General features: G+C 39.8%; 1 protein-coding gene across 1 annotated transcript in view; it reads right to left on the bottom strand.

Annotated features, from left to right (window-relative positions):
- The window catches only part of LOC149460091 (uncharacterized), a 370510-nt gene that overhangs the window by 351453 nt on the left and 4647 nt on the right, over positions 1-14410 (bottom strand). Inside the window, 2 exon segments of the mRNA XM_089680163.1 lie at positions 1973-2227; positions 9067-9318. Coding sequence (XP_089536289.1) covers positions 1973-2227; positions 9067-9318 — 507 coding nt within the window.

The following is a 14410-nucleotide window of genomic DNA, read 5'->3' as shown; positions in this document are numbered from 1 at the left end:
CCATACTACTAAAGCTGAACTCCAGGCTCATAATGCACCAGAGTAAGGGACCATACCACACCCATTCCTAAAGCTGAACTCCAGACACATAATACACCAGAGTAAGGGACCATACCACACCCATTCCTAAAGCTAAACTCCAGACACATAATACACCAGAGTAAGGGACCATACCACACCCATTCCTAACGCTGAACTCTAGGCACCTAATGCACCAGAGTAATGGACCATACCACACCCATTCCTAAAGCTGAACACTAGGCACATAATGCACCAGAGTAAGGGACCATACTACTAAAGCTGAACTCCAGGCTCATAATGCACCAGAGTAAGGGACCATACCACACCCATTCCTAAAGGGAAACTCCAGGCACATAAAGCACCAGAGTAAGGGACCATACTACACCCATTCCTAAAGCTGAACTCTAGGCACCTAATGCACCAGAGTAATGGACCATACCACACCCATTCCTAAAGCTGAACACTAGGCACATAATGCACCAGAGTAAGGGACCATACTACTAAAGCTGAACTCCAGGCTCATAATGCACCAGAGTAAGGGACCATACCACACCCATTCCTAAAGGGAAGCTCTAGGCACATAAAGCACCAGAGTAAGGGACCATACTACACCCATTCCTAAAGCTGAACTCCAGACACATAATACACCAGAGTAAGGGACCATACCACACCCATTCCTAAAGCTGAACACTAGGCACATAATGCACCAGAGTAAGGGACCATACTACTAAAGCTGAACTCCAGGCTCATAATGCACCAGAGTAAGGGACCATACCACACCCATTCCTAAAGCTGAACTCCAGGCACATAATGCACCAGAGTAAGGGACCATACCACACCCATTCCTAAAGCTGAACACTAGGCACATAATGCACCAGAGTAAGGGACCATACTACTAAAGCTGAACTCCAGGCTCATAATGCACCAGAGTAAGGGGCCATACCACACCCATTCCTAAAGCTGAACTCTAGGCACCTAATGCACCAGAGTAATGGACCATACCACACCCATTCCTAAAGATGAACTCCAGGCACACAGAAAATACAAATGAACACAAACTAAAATGTACTGTATATTAAAAAATACAAACATTAAGCGCATGAAGGTTCTTGTAATCCATTGCACAGCAGAGCTCAGATATGGAGTGGAAGAAGCAGTACAAGAAACTAGTGCTGCAGTGCTCATGTACTAACAAGGAACATGCAATGAGAAGATGGGAATGGAGTGAAAGAGAGATGCTCATCATTGTGCTGCATCCTCTTTTATTGTCAAAACCACAGGCTGGGGAAGGGTCAAAATCTGTAATTGTTACTTAACTACCACAGCTGGGTGCTCCCCTGTCAGACAGGGCTGCACTGCATGATTGAGCTGTGTAAATCACAAGAATGCATGGACGGAAATACAAATCATTTGGCCTGTAAAACAAAGTACATTTCTTCCATCTGTGTGTTTGGCTGTTTGCCTGGAGATCAGCTTTAAATACCCTAATTAGCTAACTGTAATGTTTAAAACTGACTTTAAAAGAGTTATTTTCCAAAAATTTTAACTTTAATTTTAAATAGTTTAATTTTCAATTGTAGGCTTATCTATGAAAGATTTATATTAACCCCCTACAGCGTTGCCAGTCACCTAAACCCATTCTAACAACATACTGGTCTGAAGAAACCATAACCTCAACAAACACAAAGTTTACATTCCTCTTAATATGAAGCTGTTATGCACAATCAAAAAAGAGTAGACTCAATTTACTGAGCAAAACATTTGTTTTGCTAATTATTACAAAGTGAATCCTTTATAAATAAACTTTATAGATGGTGTTTCTATGTGTTTTATTCATTGTAAACTTTATACTTGCTGTAAACACTTTGTAAACTTTGTGATTCGAGCACATACTATAAATATTGTTTATTAGTCTGATTAGTCAAATCATTTCTATTTTTCGAAATCTTACCTGTATAATTTGATATGGCACTGTAATTTCCTTTTACAAGATCATTGGTTATAGCATAGACCAGGAAGGTATAGTAATTTCCAGGTGTCAGATACTGAATTGTAACTGAGGCTGAAGTAACATTAGTCTCAAAAGTAGAATTTTGCACTATTTGGATCATATAGGAAGTTGCATATCCATCTGGGGGGTCCCAGTTGAGCATCAAAGAAGTGGTATTAACATCTGATATTTGCAGATTTTGGACAACATCCGGAACTAAGGACAAAAAAGAAAAATATTTTTAAAGCTTTAAAAAAAAATAATCGAGTGATTTTTTGATTGCTTCTGCCAGACAGAAGGGAACAGGTTGCATAGACGCTGTGTCACAGACAGATTAGCCCACTGGCAGCATTATTATTAGAGCTTAGGGCTTGTGTCAACAGCATCAGTCTGACCTCAGTTTAAGATGCTCCAGAGAACATTCAGAAATCACTGACAGGTGCATTTGGCCTGCTTCAATTATAGACTTGCATGAAAATGCAAAACCTGTGCTATCCAAAATTCAAAAACTGTTTTATTTATTTAATATAAGTATTTATCCACAGCCTGCCCTCATTTTACTATAGAGAGGTAGCCCGCACAGGCAAAGCAAGATACCCATACATCGCTGCCAGTATCCAGGTTTGGGGTTTGCACATGTGTCCCTGTCCGCCGTTCACAGCGGGAGCCTGTCAGCAAATCCTGCCCAATGATTCATGGTCAGGACCTGCTGATTGGCTATGTATAATCACAGCCCAGAGCTCTTTGTTGCAGGGATGAGAAGCTAAGAGAACTATTAGTACAAAGCAGCACATTTTACACATAGTTAGGCACGCATTTAACCCCTTGATCACCCTTGATGTTAACCCCTTTCCAGCCAGTGTCATTAGTACAGTGACAGTGTATAGCAGTGTCACTGATCACTGTATTAATGTCAGTGGTGATGTCAGAGGCAGTTAATCAGTTCCCCTCAGTGTCAGTTAGTGTCAGAGTGCCCGCCACACTATTGCAGTCCCCTTATAAGTCACCGATCACCGCCTTTAGTAGTATATAAAAAAAAATCAAGTATATATATACCATAGTTTGTAGGTGCTATAATATTCACGCAAACAAATCAATATATACTTATTGAGATTTTTTTATTGGATATGTTTTGTAGCAGAAGGTATAAAATAGTGGGTTTTTTTTCAAAATTCTCAGTATTTTTTTCATTTATCTTCCAAAAAAACCAGTGGTGATCAAATACAACCAAAAGAAAGCACTATTTGTGTGAAAAACATTATATAAAATCTGTATGGTTTCAGTGTTGCATGATGGGGCAATTACCAGTTAAAGTAGCGCAGTGCTAAATAGCAAAAAATTACCTGCCCATGAAGGGGGCAAAATCTTCCAGAGCTTAAGTGGTTGAATAGTGACGACAATTCTCTCTCTCTCTCTCTCTCTATTATTTTTTTTTTAATTCACATCAGTCCTTGCCCATGAGGAGCTTACAAACTAAGGTCCCTGGCTCACATTCAAAACACAGTTTTCCCAACACACGTTCCTGCAAGTGGCTGTTTAATAGTGTTGGGTGCTGCAGTGATCATGGGCAATCCAAGAGGAAGAATGTCACCAGTACACCAAGAAATTCTCAGAAGGGTCCAAAGCTTTATTTAGCGGTCACATAATACAAACAGCAGCAACGTTTCAGAGCAGTGCAAGGCCCCTTCGTCAGGCAAGTGCCGGTCACTTGCCTGACGAAGGGGCCCTGCTTTGGACCCTTCTGAGGATTCATGGCGTGCTGGTGACATTCTTCCTCCTAACTCACATTCACACGTACAAATACTAGAGTAGAGTTACTAAAACTGGAGCACTCAGAATCTGGTGTAGTTGTGCATGGTAGCCAATCAGCTTCTAACTTCAAGTTGTTCAGTTAAGCTTTGACAATAAAACTTGTAAGCTGATTGGTTTCTATGCAGAGCTGCACCAGATTTTGCACTCTTCAGTTTTAGTAAATATTGCACACTAGGGTCAATTTAGACTAGAGACAATTTGCCTACCAGCATGTTTTGTTTCGAGAGACATTTAATAGAGTTTAAATATTGATAAAGGGGATACCTTAGGCAGACTAGACCATATTAATTTGTTATCCAGCCCCTTCATGCCCTGAGGTTAAACCCTTTGTAACCTGACTTAATTTTGTACTTTTTGGTATTCATCAGTTTCAACATTAACTTGTTAAAGTAGAACTAAAGGCAAAACTTTTTTTCATTTTGAATAGAATAAGGGAGGGTTATAACCCTTGCCAGTGTTTTGGTCCATCTGTGTCTGATTTACTTTCACTTCCTGTCCCAAGCCAAAACAGGAAGTAAGAGGAAATCTCTCCAGCACGAGAGAGTACCTGGTTGTCACCAGCCACAGACAAGTTTCCTCTCTATTCCTGTTCTAGGGACAACCCAAATTTTAGGATTTTCTTTTACTTTCTGTGATAAAGGTAAACAGGACAAATAGAGAGGGTAGAACTCCATAATGGGAACACAGGAAGTAATGAAAACTATCAAATGTTCTAATCCTGTGCACTCAAATCAAAACTAAAAAAAATAAGTTTTGCCTTTAGTTACACTTTACCAATATTGCATCCCACAATGATTTTCACACTGTTTTTTTTCAACTTATATAGAGCTCCTATTTAGTAATTTGTTAGTAAAATAACCTGCATGTATTATTTATAATAAGCAGAAAAATGGACAAGAATATGAAAAAACACAGTTTTAGTTTGGTTGAATGAAAAAAAAAAATTAACAGATTCCTCCATCCACACAAACAAGGTGGACAAAGGTTCAGCAGACACTGAACAAGTAAAGTTTTTCAATATTCCTGTTTGACAGAGAGTTAATTCCTTCTGAATTGGACACATTTTGGTCCAAAATAGTATAATAGTAATAGTAAAAAAGTATTCTAAATGAAGTTGAAAAAAATAAAACGGTGTGGATCTTATCCAACTACTTTTAATTCGCCTTATAGCAGAAGCATTGCTACAGGCAGCATGGCTGCGCAAAATTACATATATCTATGTGATTTGCATTTCCGGATAGGAGGCAGGTGCACCTTGCCCTACCCGCACCACTATTGGCAGCTGGGAATGTCAATCACCAGGTCCCGGCCAGAAATTCCTGGCTGGCAGTCGTTGATCATTGGCAAACCTAACAGGGGAGAGAGCTGTGTGTAAACAATACAGCTTTCTCTCCTTCAGCATGGACATGCTGCTTTGTATCTTTCTGCACAGCAGAGAGATACAAAGCAGCATGTCTCCCAAGTAAAACACACACAGCACACTGGTAACCTTTTGATCACCCTAGATGTTAACCCCTTCCTGCCCAGTGTCATTAGTACAGTGTCAGTGCTTTTTATTAGCACTGATCACTGTATTAGTGTCACTGGGGATGTCAGTGGCAGTTATTTAGTTCCCACCCAGTGTCAGAATGCCCACCGCAGTCCTGCTATAAGTCGCTGTTCGCCACCATTACTAATTGAAAATAAATAAATAAATAACAATTCCAGTGTATATACCGCCATTTGTAGACGCTATAACTTTCACATAAACCAATTAATATACAATTATTGGGGGGGGGGGTTAGCAAAGACATGTAGCAGAATACATTTTGCCCTAAATTTATGAAGAAATTTGATTTGTTAAATTTTTTTATTGGATATGTTTTATAGCAAAAAGTTAAAAATATTGTTTTTTTTCCAAAATTGTCGGGTTTTTTTTGTTTATAGTGTAAAAAATAAAAACCGCAGAGGTGATCAAATGCCCCCAAAAGATTTGTGGGAAAAAAATTACATAAATTTCATTTATGTACAGCGTTGCATGACCGCGCAATTGTCAGTTAAAGTAACGCAGCGCGTGCCGCAAAAAATGGCCTTGTCAGGAAGGGAGGTAAATCCTCTGGAGGGCAAGTGGTTAATCAATTTGTGTGGGTACAAACTGTAAAAAAAAACCTTTATTTAACATAGTAGAAAATCTTCACAGAGTTGTATCATGTATGGCACAATATTTTTTTTTTTATTCAGTCAATTAGGGCACACAGGAAAAAAACTGAATAAGTAGATTTTGTTTAAAACTGTAATTTTAATGTGACTCAAATGAAATCATAAAATGCTCCTCTCAAATGTTCAAAATTCCGACTGAATGTAAAGAAGTCCAAGAAAAACCGTGCATGGTCAGTATTACACTATGACACAGTGGAGGAGATGGAAAAAAAAGTAAAGCTAGTCTTAAAAATGGGGACAATGGAGAAACATATTACAAATGGAAAAACATTCAGGCCATAATTCTAACCCTTAATCATTTACTAAGAATATTTTCAGATTTTTTGATCCTTTAAGATGCAAATATTGACACCTTCTTTTTGTTTTGAACATTCTACTTTAGAACAGTTGTAATATATAGTAAGTACTAGAAGGACATGTACATTATTCTACTTAGAACCTTTCAATAATGTTAATTGCAGACTAAAACATTAACCTGGACCTTTTCTCAAACATTATTGCTAAGGGTTTGTTCACATGTACAGCCAACATAGCCACACCTTTGAAAAGCAACCCATGGTGGATCGGTTTCAGAGGGCATGTGACAGGCAATATATATCTCCTGACCACTTATTTTAACCTCATTCTCTTAAATGGGTCATGTTCAGCAGTGGTACAGACAAAGAAAAGTGGTATGGGAGCCGAAAAACAGCAACTCAACCACCTGATTTTACCACTGCTTTGCCGTTTGTGTAAACGAGGGCTTGACTCCTTCCTGCCAAGTATTACACATATATGTGGCCCCACTGGACTGTGAATTTCTCTATGGGATTGCACATATGCGTATCTATCTTTTATGCAGGGATTGCGCTGCGTGACATGCTCCCTGCATAGAGATGAGGGTAACAATCGAACCCTCAGTTCTGGGTCACCTGATTGCTGTGAAAGCCTTTGATTGGCTATCACCATGATCAGTCACTGTGAAGCCCGCCCCCATGTTTTCTCTCTCTCTGAATGGAGGAGAGAGATACATTGTATCTCGCTCTCCCCTTGCACAGAGAAAAAAAGAACTGTGTGTAAAAAAGAAAAAAATTATAATAATTAAATTAAAAAAAAAAACACCTATATCAAGGTTCGATCTAGGTCAGTTCAAGGGTTAGTGTTTGAGTCAAGGTCAGGGTCAGTATTTTTTGGGGCAGGATTTAAAAACATTTTGTTCTATAATTAGTATCAGTGTCAGTTAGTGTCACTGTGTTATGTAGGATAAAAAAGCTAAATTCTCTCTATTGTTTTCTGGGCTGTACTAATGGATCCATACAACAACTAACATACACATATTCGGTATTGCTGTGATCGTCAGGAGCAGGAGAATTTATTTTGGGTTGTTCTTTGGTGGTTACATTTTTCAAAAATGTAATTTTTTACTATTTTGGACCAGATATTCTTTGATAATTAAAAAAATAATCAGGACATATCTATTACCATTCACTACCAAATGAAAGCCCAATTTGTCCTGAAAAAAACAAGGTATAATCCACCTGAATGCACAAGTTGTTCTGATGATATGTACAGTTTTACTAACACATGTCAAAATTGCAAAATTGTGCTTAGGCATTAAAATTTGTTTTACCCTTAGGCAAGAAGGGGTTAAGCCTTGACAGTTTTGATGCAGTGACTGTATAAATAGTCATGTGAAGATCACATGACCAGATGCCCAGATGTTTGGTTATCTAAGCAGCACTGCAGGCAACATGGAGCAATGATAAGCCTACGATACCTTTTATTAATTATTCTTTATTTATGGTACCAAACTTCATCAAGAAACATGGCTTTAAGACAACTTTTGAGCACAGGCCCACTTTGAAGTCTTTTGTGCGTGACCACCTCTGTAGATTCAGTTCTGCATGCTGCTTATGTCTATAATGTACATCCATGTGGTAAATGTGGGTTGCAATGCATACAGACCGTGGCTTAATGCACTTCCTCATGTTTAAGACTGCCTGAACCCAAAAATGCACTGACCCACACTCTGTGTTCATTAATACCTCTATTCACCTTAAAGGTATGTGTGATCTGTGCATAGGCACATACATCTGTATCAGTAGCAAGGGCAGTAAGCAAGAAAACATGAGGGTCTAGAGCAGGGGTGGGCAAACTTTTTGACTTGAGGGCCGCAATGGGTTCATATATTGGACCCGGGGGCCGGACCAAAAGTAGATGAATGATGTGTATATGTGAATTAATATAAATTAAATTAAAATTTGTAACATTAAATGTTTAGATTAATTTAAGGTAGAAAAGCATAAAAAGAGTTATTTTACAAAACTTTTATGCCCCCCACTAGCTGCTGGCCGGCCCAGCCACTACCATGCCATCCATAGTAAGTATAGTAATATTCCCCCATAGTAAGCATAGTAATTAATCCCCCATATAGTAATTCATCCCCCATAGTAATTCATCCCCCATATAGTAATTCATCCCCCATATAGTAATTCATCCCCCATATAGTAATTCATCCCCCATAGTAATTCATCCCCCGTATAGTAATTCATCCCCCCTATAGTAATTCATCCCCCCTATAGTAATTCATTCCCCATATTAATTCATCCCTCATATTAATTCATCCCTCATATAGTATTTCATCCCCCATAGTACTATTCCCCCCCAAGTAGTAAGCCAAGTCCCCCCTGTGTCAATTTACTTACCTTTGCTCCGCGCGTTCCTCTCGCCGTGTTCCCACGCCGTTCCGGTCTTCAGGGCGGACTGTGAGAGGAGCCTAGCTCCCCTCACGTTCGTCACACTGCCCCGCCTACACACATCCTGACAGCCAATGTTTGCCTGCCCTGGCTGTTTTTTTTTTTTATCACGCTCCGCGGGCCGGATTAAAAGGTCCGCCGGGCCGTAGTTTGCCCATTGCTGGTCTAGAGGGCCTGAATGATACTATGCTCTTAAGATTGATATACATATATAGACCTATATCAATAGATAGATAGATAGATAGATAGATAGATAGATAGATAGATAGATAGATAGATAGATTTTTTTTTTAAACTGATGACACTTACTTGTATAGGCAGTTATGTTTGTTATATTTCCTGATACATTATTATAACTAACAGCATAGATCCCAAAACTGTAAAGACTTCCAGGTGTCAGGGAATCAATCACAAGAGTGGTGGAATAGGTTGTATTAGTTGTGTTTGTATTTGAATTTACAATCTCATAGTGATCAACATTTCCATCTGGGGGCTGCCAGCTCAGAGATATAGAATTTATTGTAGCCATTTCTTTTTTCAGGTTCTTGATTGTTTCAGGTTCTGTTACAGAAATAGGCAGTAATAACACAAAATAAGTTTCTACTACAAATTATTGGACAAAACATGTACAAATTATCTAAAAACAACAATGCCAATAAATTGTGTGAATATTAACTTTAAATATCCAGTTGTGTGCAGATAAAATAAATGAACAGGAATTTGTTTTTCATATGATTGGAAAATTGAAGAGAAACTTCAAAGATTTTTTGTATGAACACTCTCAAATCCTTCAGTGAATCAGCTTCATTGTGTTTTTTTAATTGTTCGGGACAGCTGAACCTGTTAAGCAAACCTATAATACCCCAGTGCCAAACACCCAAAAAAATTTAGACTGAGCACTACCAAGTTGATGAAAAATCATCTCATTTGCTGCATGTGCTGCAGGACCCCTAAAACCCAGAAATACCTGAAGTATACCACTGTTTGGTGATGCTCGCTGCTAGTTGGGATGTCTCTTCATAGGTTGATGAATAAAACACAGAGAGGGTGCAAACACTTACTGCATTATCATTAACATTTTATTAAAGGTTATAGGAAAGCTAAATATACTCATAAGCCAAGCGAGCTGAATGCAGTTTAAAAGTGCACAGTCCAAAATTCTGCTTTCCACTTCCGACAGGAGGCAGAATGGTAAACCAGCTGATGTGTTTGGGGGGAAATGATCCCTTTCCTCATAGCTATGGCTGTTATCTTCTCCACCTCTATCCCCATTAAATGAATGATAAAAACCCCGCCCACTCTAACCAAGTTGGGGCAACGTGGGAGGAGTTAGAAAAGCACAGCCTACGGATGGTGTTCTCAGTACCGTAATAAATAACATGATTGTTGCACTCTATAAACAAACCGTGCAGTATAAACAATTACAGGATCTACAAAACCACAAGAATATGTGTATAGTATGTCAGGGAACTAATCGAGGAAGAATTGGCACTTTCACCAATACCGTGGCATGCGTAGGGCGCAATAGTTTCTGGTGCCTATTGGCCTATAAAAGGACAGCAGCCCTGCTCATCGGTTGCTGGATGATCATCATCCTCCCTGTGTTCCCGTGCTCCTGTGTATGCTGTTATTGGATCTCCTGTTACCGTCCCTGCTTGGTTTTGACCTGTCTTGTCTCCACCTTGGCTTTGACCCCTGGCTTATTCTACTGTCTCCTCTACTGCCTGATTACCTGTGTATGACCTTGGCCTGTCCCTGATTCTACTACCTGCCTCTAGTCCTGACTGACCTTCTGTGCATGACTTTTGGCCTGGGTCCTAACTCTGCTTCCTGTCTTTCCCTGCTGCCAAGATCCGCCTGCTGCTTCTGGAAGACACCTGCCCTGCGTCAATCCTGCTTACATCGGGTGGTCATCATCTCAACTCTTCAGGCTACTGCAGCTGGCAACCCATGCTTGTTTGGGCACTGCACCACCAGTCATCACCTTCAGGGAAGTTCTGCACTCAGCCGCAAGGGAAGCCCTCTCAGCTCTCCAGCCTTTGACCAGGTACATGACATATATACATCGCTAAGCACTTGTTACATACAAAATATGTTACATGTAAAGGTGTAACTTATAAGAAAAGAGAGGAAAGATGTTGCTACACGTATTAAAAAAAATGAATGTAGCAACATCTTTCCTTTCTTTTCTTTTAAGTTACACCTTTACATGTAACATATTTTGTATGTAACAAGTGCTTAGCAATGTATTACCACTCTTAGTGTGTATATATATACATATATTCTTGTGGTTTAGTAGATATTGTGTACATTACTTATAGTACACGGTTTAATGTTTATAGTGTGCGCTAATCTTGTTACTTATTCTGGTACTAAAAACACCGTCCATGGACAGCGCTTTTATAACTCCTTCCCTCCCCCCCCCCCCTTGACTGGGGTCATCATTTATTTAAAGGGGATGGAGGTGGAGGAGATAGCATCCATAGCTCTGAGGAACAGGATCATTTCCCCAAAAACGTGTCAGATGGTTTATCATCTTGTCTCCTGCCGGCTTTATACTTTTATACTGCATTTAGCTCACTTGGCTTGTGAGTATATTTAGTTTTCCTATACACTTTATTAAAGCTTTAATGATAATGCACTAGGCATTTGCGCACTCTCTGTCTCTGTTTATGCATTGTTAGATTTCCCTGGTCACGCCATCTTTTTCCAGTTGTGGTTGCTGAGGGTAATTCGAACACACAGGTTATGCAATGGGAACCTCTCTTGTTTCTGAAAAGTGAAGAGTCAAGTGTTCACTGTCTCCCTATCTTGGGGTTGATGAATGACCACATTGCCTTGTAGGAATTTTAGGAGCAGTATAACCAGAACTTTTTTTTTTAAAGTAAGAATTTGCATACTGCAGTTACCTTGTTTTTTGAGGACTTGCAGAGCACCAGCAATAGATAGGTTTTGGAATCTATCAGCACCAGGCTGAGCCTAATCTACATTTTCAGGGTTAGTTTTAGGGGGTCAGATGTACTCCAAAGTGTATGTTCACCTTTTTCAGAAAACATAAAAAAGTGATCTAACAAACTATACCCTCCTCACCTCTCTGGTTTCTGCTGTACTTACCTTCATGGGCCAAGAAGTGTCAGTGTCCACACAGCCAGTTTAGCCATCTGGGTATTTTAAATCCCTGCTTTTCTTCCCCTTCTTTCTGTTGGGCTACCAGGATGGATCAGAGCATTCCTAGTTGGTTAGGTCCTGACATGTGACGATTTTGATCAGTCGGAATTGCTCTGATTTGTCCCGGAAGTCCTTGAGTAAGAAAAGCTAAGATTTAAATCCCTGAACTATTATACTGGCTGCGTGGGTGCTGACAGCTTATCATCTTCAGAGGTAAGTACAACAGAGAATGGGAGGTGGGGAGGGTGTAGGGCATTAGTTCACCTTATCATTTTTTTCTGAAAAGGTGAACTAATCTATGAAGTGTGTTAGTGCACTGCAAATTATAGGGCCTATTATGTTAGTCATCTGTCACTTAAAGTGTATCTATAATCAAACTTTTTTTAGTTTTGGATAGAATATGGAAAGGTTAGAAGCCCTGTAAGATTGTCTTTCTTATTTTCTCTTCTTTGTTTTCTTGAGTTTTGTTAGAGAGATTTACCCTCATTTGTTTTCTTTGGACAATGTTTAAATTAACAGGAAGTGAGGCAAAATCTGCAAGAAGGCAAAAAACAACAATAAAAAAACAGAGAGATTCTAACTTTCCTCCACTTAACTACGGTAAGGCATTTGCATTCACTGTGACCTGGAAATTTGTGGCATCCCTACCCTATTGATGTTTCCCATTTGTGCCAATACAGCTGTTTTATCACTGTCACTGTTTTGCATTGTTTTTTTTTAAATGCTCAATAAATTACACTGTTTAAAAAAAAGCAATTTAACTATTTTGCTGTTTTGGTCTTGGACAGATTCTTTCACTTCCTGTCTGGTGAAATAGTCATCCATAGAAATAAAAATGTCTCTAAAGCCACCGACAGCAATAAAACCTAAAAGGGGTATTCAACCTTCTTTGCCTTATACAAAAACTAAAGAAAATTTAGTTATATATACACTTTTAATAAAAAAAAATCCAAGGCTGGTCATATACAACCTGATTTTTGCTGTCCTGAATCTCAGACAGCATAAAGGGTACGAAGCCCCGACAGGTATCAGGAATGATCATTTGTATTAGACAGACATTTAGAGGATAATTTTAAAGACAACCTAGAGCATGGTAAAAAAAAAATTCTGAAGTTCAAAAGCCTGATGCAAATGTAAAGAGTAGTCTTTTACTGCTAAGAAATGCTTAGGGTTAATGTAGCTGTATTAGTGCACTTGCAACCAGGGGCGGACTGACCATTTGGGCACTCGGACACCGCCCGAGGGCCCAGGGTCAGTAGGGGGCCGCATGAGATGCCCCTGGTACCTTACCTAGGCTTTTTTGGGTGTGGTTTGAGTGTGGGCGAAGACACAGGGGCCCCATGATCCCCTATTGCCCCGGGGGCCTCATGAGTTGTCAGTCCGCCCCTGCTTGCAACAGAAACAATTGAGTATTGTTCATGATACCTTTTTATTTGCCTAACGTACAATTTTTCAAGACAAGTTTTTGTGGTGTGCCCCCTTTTTCAAGGTCCAAGCAGTACTAATGCACAAAGTTTTAATAGAGTGGTATTAATACTGGGCACTTTCACCCCCTTCCTGTCCAGGCCAATTTTCAGCTTCCAGCGCTGTCGAAGTTTGAATGACAATTGCGTGGTCATGCAACACTATACTCATATGAAATTTGTATCATTTTTTGAGACAGAGCTTTCTTTGGGTGATATTTAGTCACACTGGGTTTTTTATTTTTGCTAAACAAATGAAAAAAATTTATTTTTTTCCTAGTTTCTGTTAAAACATTTTGCAAATAAGTAATTTTTCTTCTTCGCTGATGAGCCTGCACTGATGGGCACTGACAGGCTGCACTGATGAGGCTGCACTGATGGGCACTGATGAGTTTGCACTGATGGGCACTAATTAGGCTGCACTAATGGGCACTGATGATCATTTTGTGACAGCGGTCCAGGGACCTGTTCCCAGCACCCATTGTCACAATTTAAAATAAATGTGGCCATACGGGGCCCTGCCCACCAAGCCACATCATTCATTCAGAGTTCTGTAAATGGGAGAATTACAACCAGTGTCGGCACAAGGTAATCTAGCACCCAGGGCGCCCCCCCCCAAATTGTATGAGTAATAAGTGTCAGCAAAAATCCCCCCCTCCCCACAAAAAAAATTGAGCACTAATCTTCACACTTAACCCATAAACATAAATTCCTTTTGCAAGGAAAATTTCTCCACAAACAAAAAGTCCCCTTCTTCCAGTAGAAATTCCCCCTGCCAGCTCAAATCCTCTCCTTACCCAAAGCTCCTCTTAGCACAAATTGTCTACCCCTCAAATTTCCCCTCTGAGCATAAATCCTCTCCCCGCCCTCCAAATCCCCTCTCCCAGCACAAATCCCCCCAAATCCCCTCTCCTAGCACTACTTCTCACCCCCAAATTTTCTCTCCTAGCACAAATCCCTTCAATAATCCCTACTAGCATAAATCCTCTCCTCCAAATCCCCCTTTTTAACAGAAACCCACT

Source organism: Staurois parvus, unplaced genomic scaffold (genome assembly GCF_062004578.1).
Source record: "Staurois parvus isolate SC_StPar_1 unplaced genomic scaffold, SC_StPar_1.0 ptg000235l, whole genome shotgun sequence".
NCBI lineage: Eukaryota > Metazoa > Chordata > Amphibia > Anura > Ranidae > Staurois > Staurois parvus.
This window is presented reverse-complemented; position numbering and strand designations above follow the sequence as displayed.